Consider the following 14,822-nt stretch of genomic DNA (forward strand, 5'->3'; position numbering starts at 1 on the left):
TGTTTAAAAAAAAAAAATGTATGAACAAAGTTAGATCTTTCTTTCATAGAGGTAAGACAAGAGTCCTACTACATCTTAAAATAGGTAATTTAAGAAATTTATTGTGCCATATAGCACTTATTTTTATCTTGCTAAATAAAACACCACAAGAAGAACTTATTTATAGAAATTCTAAGAGAATTATGTGATTTAGTGATTTTGGTGAATCATGGAAAATTGGGAAACTGCAGAGGTATAATGAGCAGGTCTTTTGTGTATTAAGATTTCTTTCACTTCCTATAACCACCCGGCTTGGCTGATACCGCCATAGCACTGCCTCCTCTCCAAATGTAGATGTTGAGGTTCTAAACCCCAGGGTAATGGTATTAGGAGGTAGGCCTTTTGAGAGGTGATTAGGGAAGAGCCCTCATGAGTGAGATGAGTGCCTCTGTAAAAGAGGCCTATGGGAGCTTGTTCACCTTGTCACCTTGTAAGGACACAATGAGAAGGTGCCACCTATGAACCAGGAAATGGGCCATCATCAGACACTGAATCTGTGAGCTCCTTGATCCTGGACTCCCCAAGAATTGTGAGATATAAATTTCTGTTGTTATAGCAGGCCAATTCATGGTATTTTATTATAGCCCCTGCATGGACTAAGACAGATGAACAACGAGACGCTGAATTCAAGAGATCAAATAAGACATTTCTGAAAGCCCTGAAAAACCTCTACTTCCTGGAGACTTGGGGTATTATTTAGAAATATATGCTTGGAAGCTTCATGCTGGCCATCTCCCTACACCGCGGCAAGGAGGGGCGAGGGTGAGGAGGGCCAGAGGGCATGTGCTGATGGTGGCAAAGGCACTCAATGGCTCGGAAAGTGTCAGCACACAAGAGGTCATCATCAGCTTTGCTGGGGATGTGCCAAATGGGCACAGACCGAGACAGAGAGAGAGGGCAACTCAGCAGATCACAGACCCTGATTTACATTTAACAAGGAGAGATCAAAATCATAACTCAGGGGGCAGGAATACCAATTCTAAGCTTTTAAGTATTACAGAATGGTTGGGTGCCATCTTGAAAGTGATTTGAGTAAATGATAAGGTTATAGCATTTACAGTTCCTCAAAATTTTATTTGACTATTCAAGCTGGAACAGCTAGAACCTAGTCTCTCTCCCTTTTCTTTCAGTTTCTATAAGGACCACCCAACCTAAAATTTTTGTTATTTTTTTTCACACTTCATTAAATTTCTCTACCAGTCCCACAAAATATCTTCATAAACAGAAGAAAGCTTTGTCAAAAATAAAATCATGCCTACTACCAGCTGGCCTGGCTATTGTCAGAATGTGGTCCATGGATCCCGCAGGCCCCTTGAAGCACATTCAGAGAGTATATGAAATCAAAGCTATTGTCGCAATAATATGAAGACGGTATTGGGTTTTGATACCATGTTAACATTTGCACTGATGGCGCAAAAACAGTAGTGAATCAAAACTGTTGGGCACCTTAGCAAGAATAAAGGCAGGGGTACTAAACTTAACCAGTTGTCATTAGATTCCACTGTTAGGTACTTGCAGAAAAAATAAAAAGTTTCACTAAACAAGGTCCTTGCTGAGGCCTAAAAATGATTAACTTTAATCAATCTCTCCCTTGGTTTCATGTCCTTTTGCTGTTCTGTGGGATAAAATGGGAAGCCTATCCCCGAAGTATTACCGCTGTCCACTAAACTACATACGGTGGGTCATCCTGGGGAAAAGCACTTACGTGGTGGTTTGCACTGAGTTCTAGCCACTTTTTTTCTTTTCATAGAATATCATTTTTACTTGAAGGAATGGCTGGCAGACAGACTATGGTTTTTTAGACTTGGACATTTGGAAGACATTTTTGGAATGACTAAAGGGAGGTTATCATTTCAAGGAAAACAACTGACAGTAATTGTTGCCAATGAAAAAATTTAAACTTTCAAAAAAATTGGAATTGTGGAAAACTTGCATTTCTCCTCATGACCCTGACAGCTCTTCAGTATGTAAAGACTTTTCGGATGAGATTAGAGACAATGTTAATGAATGTGATCTTTGGAAATTATATAATGAAATGTGTCAACATTTTGGAAGATCTGTCTAACTCAGCAAACCAACATTTTCTGGTGACCAATCTATGATGTTACAAGATCCATACACAATACAAAATAGAACAGTGGGTTTTATTTTATTTTTTAAATTTTAGTTTTTTGGGTTTTTTTTTGAGACAGCATCTCACTCTGTCTCCCTGGGTAGAGTGCTGTGGCATCCATAGCTCACAGCATCCTCAAACTCTTGGGTTCGAGGGATCCTCTTGCTTTAGCCTCCCAAGTAGCTAGGTGCAGGCCAAAATGCCCTGCTAGTTTTTCTGTTTTTAGTAGAGACGTGGTCTCTACTCAAGGCTTTCTCAGGCTTAAATTTTGGTTTTCTAGATTCTCACCATGTCCCCAAGCTGGAGTACAGTGGCTATTCACAGGCACTTTAATAGTAATGAACAGCCACTTCTGGCCTCAAGCCATCCTTCTGCCTCAGACTCCTGAGTAGCTGGGAACCACTTCCAGATAGACAAGAGGATTTTAATGGACAGAGTATGAAAATTCACTTATATGGTGTTAGATTTCACATTGCAACTCTTTTTTTTTTTTGAGACAGTCTCACTTTGTCTCCCTTGGTAAAGTGCTGTAGCGTCATAGCCCACAGCAACCTCAAACTCCTGGGCTCAAGTGATTCTCTTGCCTCAGCCTCCTGAGTAGCTGGGACTAAGGCCCCAGCCACAATGTCTGGCTATTTTTAGAGACAAGGTCTTGCTCGTGCTTAGGCTGGACTCAAACCCATGAGTACAGGCACTCCACCTGCCTTGGCCTCCCAAAGTGCTAAGATTACAGGCTTGAGCCACTGACCCTGGCCTGCAACTCATTTTAAAGAAATTGCTACTTGTTAGAGTTTTGTGTATTGCAAAAGAAGAATATCCACAATTGTATTGTTAAGACACTAATACTCCTTCCTTTTTTTCTGGTATATTTATAATATTTGACACATATTTTTGTGTGATCAGATTTTCTTTATAAACTTCAAAATGTCTTGTAGTAGATTGAATCCAGCATTTAGAGAATCTGCTTTTTATTAAGTCAGACAGTACAGAAATTTGGAAAAAAAATGTAAACCATGCTACTCTTAGGAATTTTTGGTTTTTGAAAATGTTTTTCATAAGCCTTTATTTTAGCATGTAATGGGATTCTTATGTTAAAATGAATTAACACATATTTTTAGAGTCTCAACAATTTTTAAAGGGGTAAATAGATCCCAAGACCTGAAAACTGCTGAGTTTAATAAGCTTAAGAGTAAGATTCATTTGAATTTCATTACTGTTCTGATTATTTAAGATCACTGTCATTGCCATTGTCTCATTTGAATTGGACATAGAGAAAAATAGAAAGAAAAATACCCACTGAAAAGATCCCCACCCCATACACTCTGTTTTTTTCTAATTAATAAAAATTGAACACTCTAGATGTAAGAGGGAAGAAGAAGGGCAGTTATGTCCTCTCTTGCTCTTTCTCTAGGTGACAAGCCACACCCTTGGCTGTCCTAGAGGGCCCCAGGCATTTGCTGTAAGCCTCACCCTTTTGGGGCCGAACAGGTTGTGGTAGAGGGTCCGGAAGCGCTTGCGCGTGTAGTTGCAGCGATAAGCCCCGCCCATCAGGTACTCGATCACCAGGCCGATGTCAATCAGGCTAATTCTGTAGTCCGGGGGCAGGTTCCCCTACCAGGGAAGAACGAAACAAACGCACAAACCCAAAAAGACAACGTGGTTTACTAGGGATTCTATTTCGTGTGCTCTGTAACTATTTTAGAGAAAAAAATAATGAAAAAAAAAAAAAAGAAATATAAGAATGTATTATTATGCTGGTTAATTCATTCACCTTAAAATAGATCCAACCGAAACCTGGATATTCTCGCTTGGAAAGAAGACATAAGTTAAATAAGAAGATGCAGTAATCGTCGGCAATAACAGAAAATCAAAATATTTATTCAAGTCTTCAGCTGGGGAGAAAAAAACACCAGTGTAGCAGAAAGAAACACAAAGCTCGACACGGCAAATGTCACTAGACTCTAGGATCCCCAGATGTCCCCCAGCCTCCCTGTCTGCCTCTGACCTGGTTCTGCCACTGTCCTCCTGACAATCACTCAGCTCTCCCCCTCACTAAAGGAAGACTCCTTTCAGAAGATGAGTGTTATTACCAGGCCTGCATCAGCCAAGACCTGCTCAGGGCCCAGGACTCCTTTAACCCTCTGTTAATAATTAAAAAAAAAAAAATAAGGGAACCCTTTTCATAAAAGAGGACCAGGGCCTAGGGAGGGGATTTGGGTGTTAAGACAGAGTTGTGCCTGAACATCCCTTGGGTTTAAAGAGAAGTGGGAAAGGGATAGGAGACAACGTTTTATCAGTTAAATATTCACTTTTCCCAGAATTAAACAGAGTTTTCATTTTTTTCTTCAAAGAGAATAGTGTTTCTTAAAGACTTAGAGTTATGGTGTATCTTTTAGCTGCTTGCCACGTATCCATGCAGAAATAGTCAAGTTTTTATTATTATTTATTCATCATTGCTTTCTACTTTAAAAAAAGAGCTCTTTAGGGTCTGATATTCCACTCTCTTGGTCAAGGAAGAATCACTTCCATTTGTGGGAGATTCTGCGTGTGCAGTGAATTTGGAAGGGCAGGACCAATTCACTCTGCCTGCCTGGTTAGTCCCTCCTTGCAGGACAGTGCTCTGTACTGAGTGGCTGGGGTGGGCTGCATCAGAAGCCTGTGCGCTCTGTCCTTAAGATATATTTGGAGAGGCATGAGGGAGTTCATGTAGTTTTGTTCTTAATCAGGGACCCACCCAGGATGCTACGTGAGATTTCCGCCACTTTATAGAAGAGACTCATAATCTCTATTGGTGGTTTTCCTGTGGCATCAGAATCATTTGGGGAATTCGGTGATAGTACAAAGGCCTGGACCTTGTCCTCCCTACTACAATGTATCAGTTTCTTATTAGCTTTATCAGTTCCTCCAGGTGATTCTGTTATACAACAAGTTCGTCAGACTACTTGTCTGCTAAGTAAGGTTCTAGCGGCAACTGTAAATTACATGGCAGAACCAGGAAATTCCATAGCATAAAAAGAGAATCCCTGTCAATTGGAAATTAAGTTCTTTTGCTAAGCTGAGGGCGGGTTTTAGTTTTCCTTACTTCGCTCTTCTATGGTCAGCCATATCCCTTGGAAGGTTTTGGGGTTTAGGGTCTGAGGTAGCCCATGGTAATCTGTCATTAAACCTGTACTTTTATGTATTTTTAAAGTTGTCTTGTTTCTCTTTATATTCTCAGTGCCACTTGTAGGGCCACGTATATGTAAAGCATTCAGAATGTTTCGGTGAAAACGTAAACCAGCAGAACAGGGACATTAATTGATTTGGCTGGGATCAAGTCTGAGCTTGGGTTTTTAAGAATTATGTTCTTAGGCTCGGCGCCTGTGGCTCAAGTGGCTAAGGCGCCAGCCACATACACCTGAGGTGGCGGGTTCGAATCCCCAGCCTGGGCCCGCCAAACAACAATGATGGCTGCAACCAAAAAATGGCCAGGCGTTGTGGCGGGCGCCTGTAGTCCCAGCTACTTGGGAGGCTGAGGCAGGAGACTCGCTTGAACCCAGGAGTTGGAGGTTGCTGTGAGCATGATGCCATGCACTCTACCCAGGGGGATAGCTTGAGGCTCCGTCTCAAAAAAAAAAAAAAAAGAATTATGTTCTTAGTAACACAACTAACTAGCCACAGGCTATCAGTCACCCCTGGTTGGGAGAGCCTGAGCTCCCTGTGGAAATTCACCTCCCAATACACCTATCACTGTATCTGGAATTCAGTGGCTATTCTCAACGGGATAAAGTGGAGGAGAAGCATTTGAAGCACTTGCCTCAAAGGCAGAATTTCATCGCTGCTCTTTAGACTTCTTTGCTGTCCCCAGAAATTGCTCCAGCCCCAGTCTCTGCCTTGGGTTGGAGTGCATGGCAGGCTCAGGGATCTAATTTGAACCAGCCAGACAAAATGAGACTGAATGAAGGCCACCACACATGAGTGGGAACACTTTGAGGCATAGAACCCCTCCCTTCCTTGACTGGGTCCTTCTCCACCAACATGACTTCCCTCTGATTGGCTGAATTGTCCCATCACAAAAATGATCTCAGTCAGGATTTCAAAATCTCCATTGTTTAAAGATTTTTTTCTTTCTTTTCCATTTCTTTTTTTTTTTTAAAGAGATGGGGTCTTGCTCTGTTGCTCAGGCTAGAGTGCAGTAGCATCATCAATCATAGCTCACTATAACCTTGAACTTCTGGGCTCAAGCCATCTTTCCATCTCAGCCTTTTGAGGACATGCCTGGCTAATTTTTGAGCTCCTAGCTTCAAGCAATCCTCTCCCCCGGGCCTTCCAAAGCACTGGGACTGCAGGCATGACCACTAAACCTCTAAAGATCATTTTCTCCATCTGACTGAATCAGCAAGTTAAGCTCTCTTCAGGCTACAAAGAAAGACCAATTGTCTGACTTCTTTATGCGAAGAATGGCAAAAGTATTAAAAAGGGAACTCAGAGCAAGGTTTAAGATAGTAACTTTTCATGTATTGCCCTTTCCATAAAAATTAAACTGCGTTTAAAAATAGTGCCCATGCAGCCACTTTTCTCCATTATTTTGGAGCAGGTTAGCAAGGCCACAGTTTCTGTATCCCCCGGCTTTACTGGCTTGTTAGGCAAGGCTGTCATTTAAGGAGAAGAGTCCAAGAGACTGCACCTGCCTGGGCCGGCTCCTACCATAGCCGTCTGGGCCCTATAAGGACAACCTCCAGAGGATGCCACAGCTGTCTGTTTAATTTTCTTTGGCACAGTGGGGCAGAACAGCCTTAAGGGGGGAGAACACCCGCTTCTGGTCAGCTACCCTGGGTCTGTGTCTATCCTACAGGACTCAGTCATTCCCTCGGGCTGCACTTTTCTTTCTAGTAGCAGGAGGTGGCACTCCCTGGCCTTTGTGGTCTAAAATGCTCAAATGCCAGGTTTCGGAAAAATCCCCTAAGGATTGATTGTGATGCTAGGAAAAGACAATCAGAGCAAGTCCATGGGTCTGTGCCTACTTTTAATTTTGTAAGAATTTAAAATATTTGAAACGTGCGTACCAATGAACAGAATGCCTATGTATTTTGCTCTGAGAAACTTAGCTATGAGCATCAGTTTGAATTCTAAGAATAAGGCATCGATGTGGCTTGAAGACCAATATAAAATGGCAATATTTGTACTCTTGAGATGTCTTTAATAGTGGGAATTGTTAGGAAAGTGATACTAGTCAAATTCAAATAAATAAAAATATAAGGGGCAAATAAAACATTTTCAGCAATAGCTTCATTCTTTCAGAATGACTGATGTATGTGGGAGTCTGAAGCAGAAGAAGATTCAGGTTCTTCAGAAGTGTCAGTGAGGGCCTGAAAAGAACTGGCCTGAATTTTCGTGACTATGAGGGGCCGGTGTTCACCTAAAAGAAGCCAGTGAGAATTCCTTCCTCACCAGCATTTACCTGACCTCTCTGCTTTCAGTGGGTAATAAGGCCAGTTAAGCGAATCTGGAATAGATCAAAGGATTGGAGGATAAGGAGAGAGTCAGATGCTCTTGTTGAGGTAAGATCTGGAGGAGGGACAGTGCATCATGTAATGTTCTTGAACTTAGCCCATGAGGCCGGCTGCATCTGCTTCTTTATAGTGACCTTGAGAAGCAGAGCAGTTAAGGGAACTTAGTTTTGTTTCTTACTAGGAAGGGTGGAAACCTTTGGGGGAAGAAGAAATAGATTTCATTCAGTGAATAAAACTGGGTACAATTTAGACCTCTTGGACTAACTGTCCTGGTGGGCTCTGAAGGGGATAGCGGCTTCCGCACATAATGAGGTGCTGGGCCAGTGACTTGCAGGTGTCACAGGCAATGTTTCTCCTAGGACGGGCATTGCTGGGCAGAGGGGACTTTATAGATATTCATGTAGCAAACAGCCAGTGAGTGATACGATCTCACGGTGGAAACAGCCCTGGGCTGCTTCTGCCCACGTCTCCCTGAACAGCTCATTTCCTTTCTCTGGACCTCAGTTTATGCTCTGAAACTAGGGAGTGTGGACAGAGTAACTTCTAAGGTCTTGTCCATTTGTAAAGGTCCAATTGTATGACCCCTAACTGACAGGCTGCTCTTTTCCTGTGCTGCCAGACTACTGGACAAAGACCCCTGCCTAGAGCTTCCAACGTTCATGTGGCTTCCTGGAGTTTGGTTAGTGGGACCAGGTATTGGAGACAGGGGATGGTAAGTGGATAAGGTGAGGATGGGCTTGTGCTCACTGCATCCTCCTCTCTGGGAAAAGCAGAGAAGGTGAACCAGACCTCACACACCAACAGGTAATGTCCACAGACCTTCTGGAGGAGTCTTCCTTTACTTGAGTCCTTTCCAAATTGGAAGTCTAGAATGATACTGGAGGGATACCCATTCTGACTGCTCTTTCTGTTATGCTTCCCTCTTCCCACCCTGCTCCGTAATTACTTTGGTAATTAGTAAAGCCTGAAGTATTATTTCTCATTTCATGCTCTAACAACACGAGGTAGGCCATGTGATTCAAATAATTTGTTAGTAAGGCTTGGCTCTATGGATAGATACAATTTGACAATGTGAAAATGTTGTGTCCTTTTTCATGCTACGAACTACTAATCTGATGCTCAGATTTAATCCACTCCATGCCTAAGGATATCTTGTAATTAAAAGAATCATTTAAATTCACATATTAGATCTGCTTTTCCAAATGAACTCTGGTTTTCAGATGTCAGCTCATGATCTCACTATCAGATTTCAACTGTTTAGGAACTTTCTTTTCTTTGAAATTTATAAAAAAGCCTTCAAAACAACATTGTTCCCTTCTGACATAGGTAAGGTAGAAAATGGTCATGGTTGTTAGGTTTCCCAAGAGAGGGAGAAATAAACTACCCTGGAACAGCTTTTATAATAAGGGAAAGTGGACTGCAGGTGCCATGAGGAATCGGTAGGTGGGAGCTTAGTCTGGCGAAAGCTCTGGGGAAAAGAGGATCTCATCCCAGAGTCTGGCTGATTAGCATGGGAATAGATGAGGCAACCATCTTTTAAAAAAATAAGAATTGCAAATTTTCATGAATTTAGCAGATGGGATTATGAAAATGTCCTTTCCTTATCCAAAGTGTGTCTGAAATTCTTTTTATTTTTTTTTCTTTTTTGCATTCTGTAAAACTCTGGGTCTTAATTCCCATGTAAATGAACTTTAAATTTTAATTTCACCACTACTTCTGTATAATACTCAAATATCCTTCTTTGGTGGGGAGTGGATAGTATACATAATCTGACGTATTAGCATATATAATGTAAGAAAGGAAAGCTACTACTTTAGTACATACAGAGGCACAAATTGAGCAGACAGCTACTAAGATGGCAGGTTATATCTCACAAACAGCAGACAGACTCGGGCCACTTTGGTTTAATATGAAGGCGTTGGTACATCCAATGGATTTATGCATGAAAATATTTCAGGGAACTGCGTTGGCTTATATCAATTTAAGTTTCTGATTGATGCTGAATAGCCACTCTTTATCTCATGGCTCTTAGATTGTCCCCTTGATACCAATAATTTGAGATTTCGAAACAAGCTTGGGAGCAGTTTTCCACGTTCAGTTCTGTTGGTCTCAAAGAATGGGTGAACTTGGAGCTGTCATGCTGGTTGATTTAGGATAGTCTGATAATTCCTAAACACATTCTTTGGGTTCTTAAGAGTTACTTACATTTAATTTTACAGACATCTTATCCAACACTATGTTTAAGGTCCAGGACTGTGTTCCTAACTCACAAACAGCATTTTATACCAGGATTTAGAATTTACTGGTTAATTTTTGTCACAGATAAAATGTACATATACACACTTAATTTTTCTGCTATAATTATAAAAAAGAAAGCACGTGTTAATTATTATTATATTCCTTAATTTTGAAAACTGCTTGAACGTCTCAAGATGTGGTTAATATTTTAACCCAGTTTTTATAGTCTTAAGTATCTTATTTTTCTAAAGTGCTGGAAGTCATCTGGAATCATCTCAGGAAGTTCTGCCCCAATGTTAATTTTTCCCTTACGTACTTGAAGAAAAACCCCATAAAACATAAAGCTTCATTTGCAGCCCTCTTTATTCAGATGACATAAAATGCAGACACTTGGGCTCCTTAGACTAGTATTGTTATTCTTTCTTGCTCTCCGACAATCAGACACTCACCTTGATCAGGGCAATAAATGGAGTCTGCATTTTTCACTCCTACTTCTTCCCCAGGGAAGAAACTAAACATTGGTTTTCTGTTTTTCCCTTTCTTATTGGCAATTTCTTCTCCCAGGTAAAAGGCTAAGTTGTTCCTAGGCCAGGTCAGGACTTTGCATGGTGATTTATTATCATTTTCTCTAGTTACTAAATTTGAGAGTAAGTACATGCTTACATAACTATTTTTTTCTCCAATATTTGGATCATACTTGAAAGAAAAAAAGCTGCTCTTCATGAATCCTCCTGCCTCCCAAATTCTTACCTCCTTATTTTTTCTTGTTATTTTTGTTATAGATCTTTAGCTAAGAAGCTAAAAAACACCCTTATCCTAAGGATACTTTACGTGCCTTCTAATAATACAAGGAATGTGAGCAACTACAAGAGGCAGCCCTAGGGATTTCCGAAAAGAGAAAAGATTACAAAGCAGAGTCCTATGGGAAAAAGAAGGTAATAAGAGGGATTTGGATTATATTTGTACTCAGTGAAATCTAGCTGCAAAAATCCGATTGAAAATATAGCAAGACATTATTGGCAGAAGACGAGGTGGTGGAACTGGGTGAAGGACTTTGTTTAAACGCTTGGGTTGGCCAGTAGCTGGGGTTGTGGGCCAAAGACAGAGCTGACTCTTCAGAAAGCCTCACAGTTCCTTTCAGGGCCACAGATTGGCGTCAGATGAGGGGATGATACCCTACTTGTTATTTTAAAGAAACTCAAAACATTTTATTGAACCTGAGCAACAAATAATCTTGGCAAAGAATACACATTGGATGTGTCTACTGTTCCTCGTCCAAGTTTGGGTTCCAGGCAATTTTAAGCCAGGATGAATTCAATGAAACTGGAGGACGTGAAGCAGAGAGGAACGAGTTCGTGGAGGGCATGGGGCAGACCAGTGGAGGATGGTCTTAGTGACATGGGTATGGAGTTGGGGGTACAGATTGCACAGTGCCTGGTTCCCTTGCTTTGAAAGAATTACAGGCATCACTCACAGAGGAAAGTTCTTTGTTAAGGTTGTAGGGAGATGAGAGGAAAATTGCAAGGGCCAAAGGAGGGAAATTTGGGAGGCTTTTGTTTGTTTTGTTTTTATATCCTTTATTCATTTTTAGCAAAGATTCAGCAGGTTGATAGGTTCATTATTAGCAGCCCCAGGTCCAGCAGGTTGATAGGTTCAGTATTCATTTGGCCGTTTGAAGGGAAAATTAAAAAATGTCTATGGGACATCAATGATGCCCTATGTGATGAAGGAATTATACTGTGTTTCTGACCTCACTTTGTAGCTTTCCTGAATACGTCCTGTGGATTTTGTTGAAGAATCGCTACAAAGTGGCAATAGTGGTTATATATGTACATGTGCGCTTGGGCACATATTTACGGGGTGGGGTAAATACCGTCATTTTTTTTTAATCCTTTGATGTTAACACATCACTTTTGGGGATGGGATCAAGGGTTCAGAACCCAAATTGCCTCTGAAGGAGATCATACGGGGAAAAAGAATAAACACTTGGCTAAGATTAAATGTAAACTCTGTACCTCGTTCTTCTCATCTTTACAGGGGACTAATACTATGTAACAATAATAAAATAATAATTGAACTTCATAGAATTGTTGTGGAGGATAAATGAGTTGAGATGCCTTGAAAACGTTTATCAATGCTACGCACCCTGTCCTCCCTGACTCACAGCTATTATTTTATTACTATTAATCAAAGGAGTTGAGCTCTACTCCTGGCTCCTCCCTAACCACCAACATGGTTCTCACCTCCCTGTATTTCAGCCTCCTTATCTGTAAAATGAGAATAATTCTACCTGATCCATACCTACCAGCTTTTTTTTGTCTCCCATGAAATGAGATGATGAATGTGAAAAGATATTCTGGAAAAAACAGACTGTTAGGATGGAATGTATGTATGTGTATTAGTCTCTGTTTCCTGAAACTTTTGGAGCTATGCTTACCACGCTCTCTGGGATGCTAGATGTGATATCGTATCAGGAGCTAGCAAATGAAGATACCTTTCCCGGCCAGCCAGGCAGCATGGAAACCAGCTCCCCAAACAGCGAGGGGCTTATGGAAAAAATACAGGTAATGGCATAAATCCACTGGGCATGGAGGGAAGCCTAGACTGCCACTACCCAAAGCATTGTGTCCAGCGAAAGCGTCTAAACCCACGGCGACTGGCGATGGCATCACAGCTGTGTCATAAGCGGAGGTGTCAGAGTTAAAAGACGCGCAAACACACTGTTCTGAAATGAAGGGGGTCTGGCAGGGGCAGGAATGTTCAGGAAGCTCATGCAAAACAGACGCTCTTCTAATCACAGGAAGCCATCAAGACAGGGCCTCCGACCTGCGGTCGAGAGGGTTCTTACCTTTTTGACGTCCCTGACCAAGTGGTACAATGTGTTTGAGGGCCCGTGTCTCTGAAAACAATAGAGAAGAATCAAATGGTTTTCCTAGTCAGTGCTCCACCTGGCAAGGTGAGAAGGATCTGGAAGGAAGGGGTCTGGCTGGCAGGGGGCAGTTCGTCAGGACGGGCCTTGTTCTAGCTGCTCAGTTGTACCTGTCTTTTCTGAACACGCACGCTGGCAGATTTTTGGATTGTTTTTCTCAAGACAGTGTTTGAGGTTCTAGGTTTAAACTCTGTAAGCAAAGTTGTCAGTTCTGTTGACAGCTGGGCCCAAACATGACTATTTTGCAGCAGGAGGAAACAAAGGGGTCCATTGGCTGCGTTGGAGTCACACTTTGGTGCTTTGCCTTTGTGACTTGTTTATTGCCCATAATGAATGAGAAATTGTCTAAAAGGGGCTGGCCAGCTCTTCGGCAAAAAGGCCAGCTGGTAAATATTTTAGGCTTTGTGGGTCATGCAGTCTTTATCAAAACTGCTCAGTGTGACAGTGGCCATAGGTGATATGCAAATACACGAGCAGGGCTATGATTCAACAAAACTTCACTTATGGACACAGAAAGTCAAATTCTATATAATTTTAGCAGGTCATAGAATATCATACTTTTTTTTTTTTTTTTGAGATAGAGTCTTACTATGTCACCCTGGGTAGAGTGCCGTGGCATCACAGCTCACAGCAATCTCAAACTCTTGGGCTCAAGTGATTCTCTTGCCTCAGCCTCCCAAGTAGCTGGGACTATAGGTGCCCACCACAACGCCTGGCTATTTTTTGGTTGTAATGGTCATTGTTTAGTCGGCCTGGGCTGGGTTTGAACCCGCCAGCTCCGGTGTATATGGCTGGCACCCTAGCCACTGAGCTACGGGTGCCGACCCGAGTATCATACTTCTTTGGATTGTTTCAACCATTACAAAATGTAAAAGAAAAAAACAGCCTGGACATTTTTAGGTTATAGGCCATGCAGAAATAAGCAATGGGCTGGATTTGGGTGACAGGTCACAGAAACTTGACTGAAAGAAAAAGCCACCGGCTGTTGGGTAAAAGGGGGAGGTGGAGAATAGATACACGTTTGCTCGAGGGAAGAATAAAATGAAGTATGTTGCCATTCTATTGTCTTTTAGGAACAGGAACGCTAGATGAAATATAAGATGCCTAATTAAGTCTGAATTTCATAAGCATATGCCATGTAATATTTGGGACATACTTATACTGAGAAGTTTGAATTTATATGAAATTCAAATTTAGCCAGATAACTTGTATTTTGATTTGCTAAATCTGATGATGTTATTAAGGAAATCCTTAATAGCAAATCCCTAAGCACAGTTGGAACATACTTGGGTAGTGAGACAAGCCTGTAAACTGCCCCATCCACCTGCTCATTCTCAAGGACAGACTCATCAGAACTCTTTTTCCACCAAGGGGCTGCTGTATTGTGTGATGATTGAACATGCAGACTTTGGAGCCCCAGTGCCTGGCTCCCAACCGTACTCTCCTGTTGACTGGCTCTGAATATGGGCAAGTTACTTAACTGTGACTCAGTTTCATCCTTTCTAAAATGAGAATAATCATACCACTTTATCTGATTGGGTGGTTGTAAGAGTTAAATGATACAATATTTATAAATCTATTAAAACAGTGCTTAGCACTTTATAAATGTTAGCTATTATTATTCCTAAGGCCACACACTGTCTTGTAATCCTTGTCAACAGAGTATTCCAGATAACCATCACCAGGTGAGTGGAGTAAGGAAATCTACTGGCCTTTCTCAGTCTAGAACTTTCCTACTTCTTACCTTTCTTTTCCGTTTTTGGAATAAATCATTCTACTCCCTTGATTCTCTAAGTGATATGCCATTCAACTCTCTCTTTTTTATTTGATTTTTTAAAAATAAAACCCTATCATGAAAGTCTCAGTATGTGGAGCCAAGAAAAATGTGCAGAGAAAACAGAAACCGGGAGCCGCTCTGCAGACCTGTTTCCTACTTGCTGCGTGGGAATGAGACGGAGCCAGGACAGCACCATCCACACACTACCACTGTCTGGGGACAGGTAACAAGCCC

At 41.5% G+C, this 14,822-nt stretch overlaps 1 protein-coding gene across 23 annotated transcripts in view; it reads right to left on the reverse strand.

The window, feature by feature from the left end:
- TRPM3 (transient receptor potential cation channel subfamily M member 3) overlaps positions 1–14,822 on the reverse strand; it is a 559,493-nt gene that overhangs the window by 86,392 nt on the left and 458,279 nt on the right. For 12 of the 23 annotated variants that reach the window (XM_003782944.1, XM_003782946.1, XM_012813935.1 and 9 more), the window contains 3 exons: positions 12,731–12,781; positions 3,924–3,959; positions 3,623–3,763 (listed from right to left, as the gene is read on the reverse strand). In XM_003782944.1, coding sequence (XP_003782992.1) covers positions 3,623–3,763; positions 3,924–3,959; positions 12,731–12,781 — 228 coding nt within the window. The remainder of the gene's footprint in view (positions 1–3,622; positions 3,764–3,923; positions 3,960–12,730; positions 12,782–14,822) is intronic. The other 11 variants (XM_003782940.1, XM_003782943.1, XM_003782941.1 and 8 more) reach the window with 1 other exon arrangement.

This window comes from Otolemur garnettii, unplaced genomic scaffold (assembly GCF_000181295.1).
Source record: "Otolemur garnettii isolate 467f Iridium unplaced genomic scaffold, OtoGar3 scaffold00006, whole genome shotgun sequence".
Taxonomy (NCBI): Eukaryota; Metazoa; Chordata; class Mammalia; order Primates; family Galagidae; genus Otolemur; species Otolemur garnettii.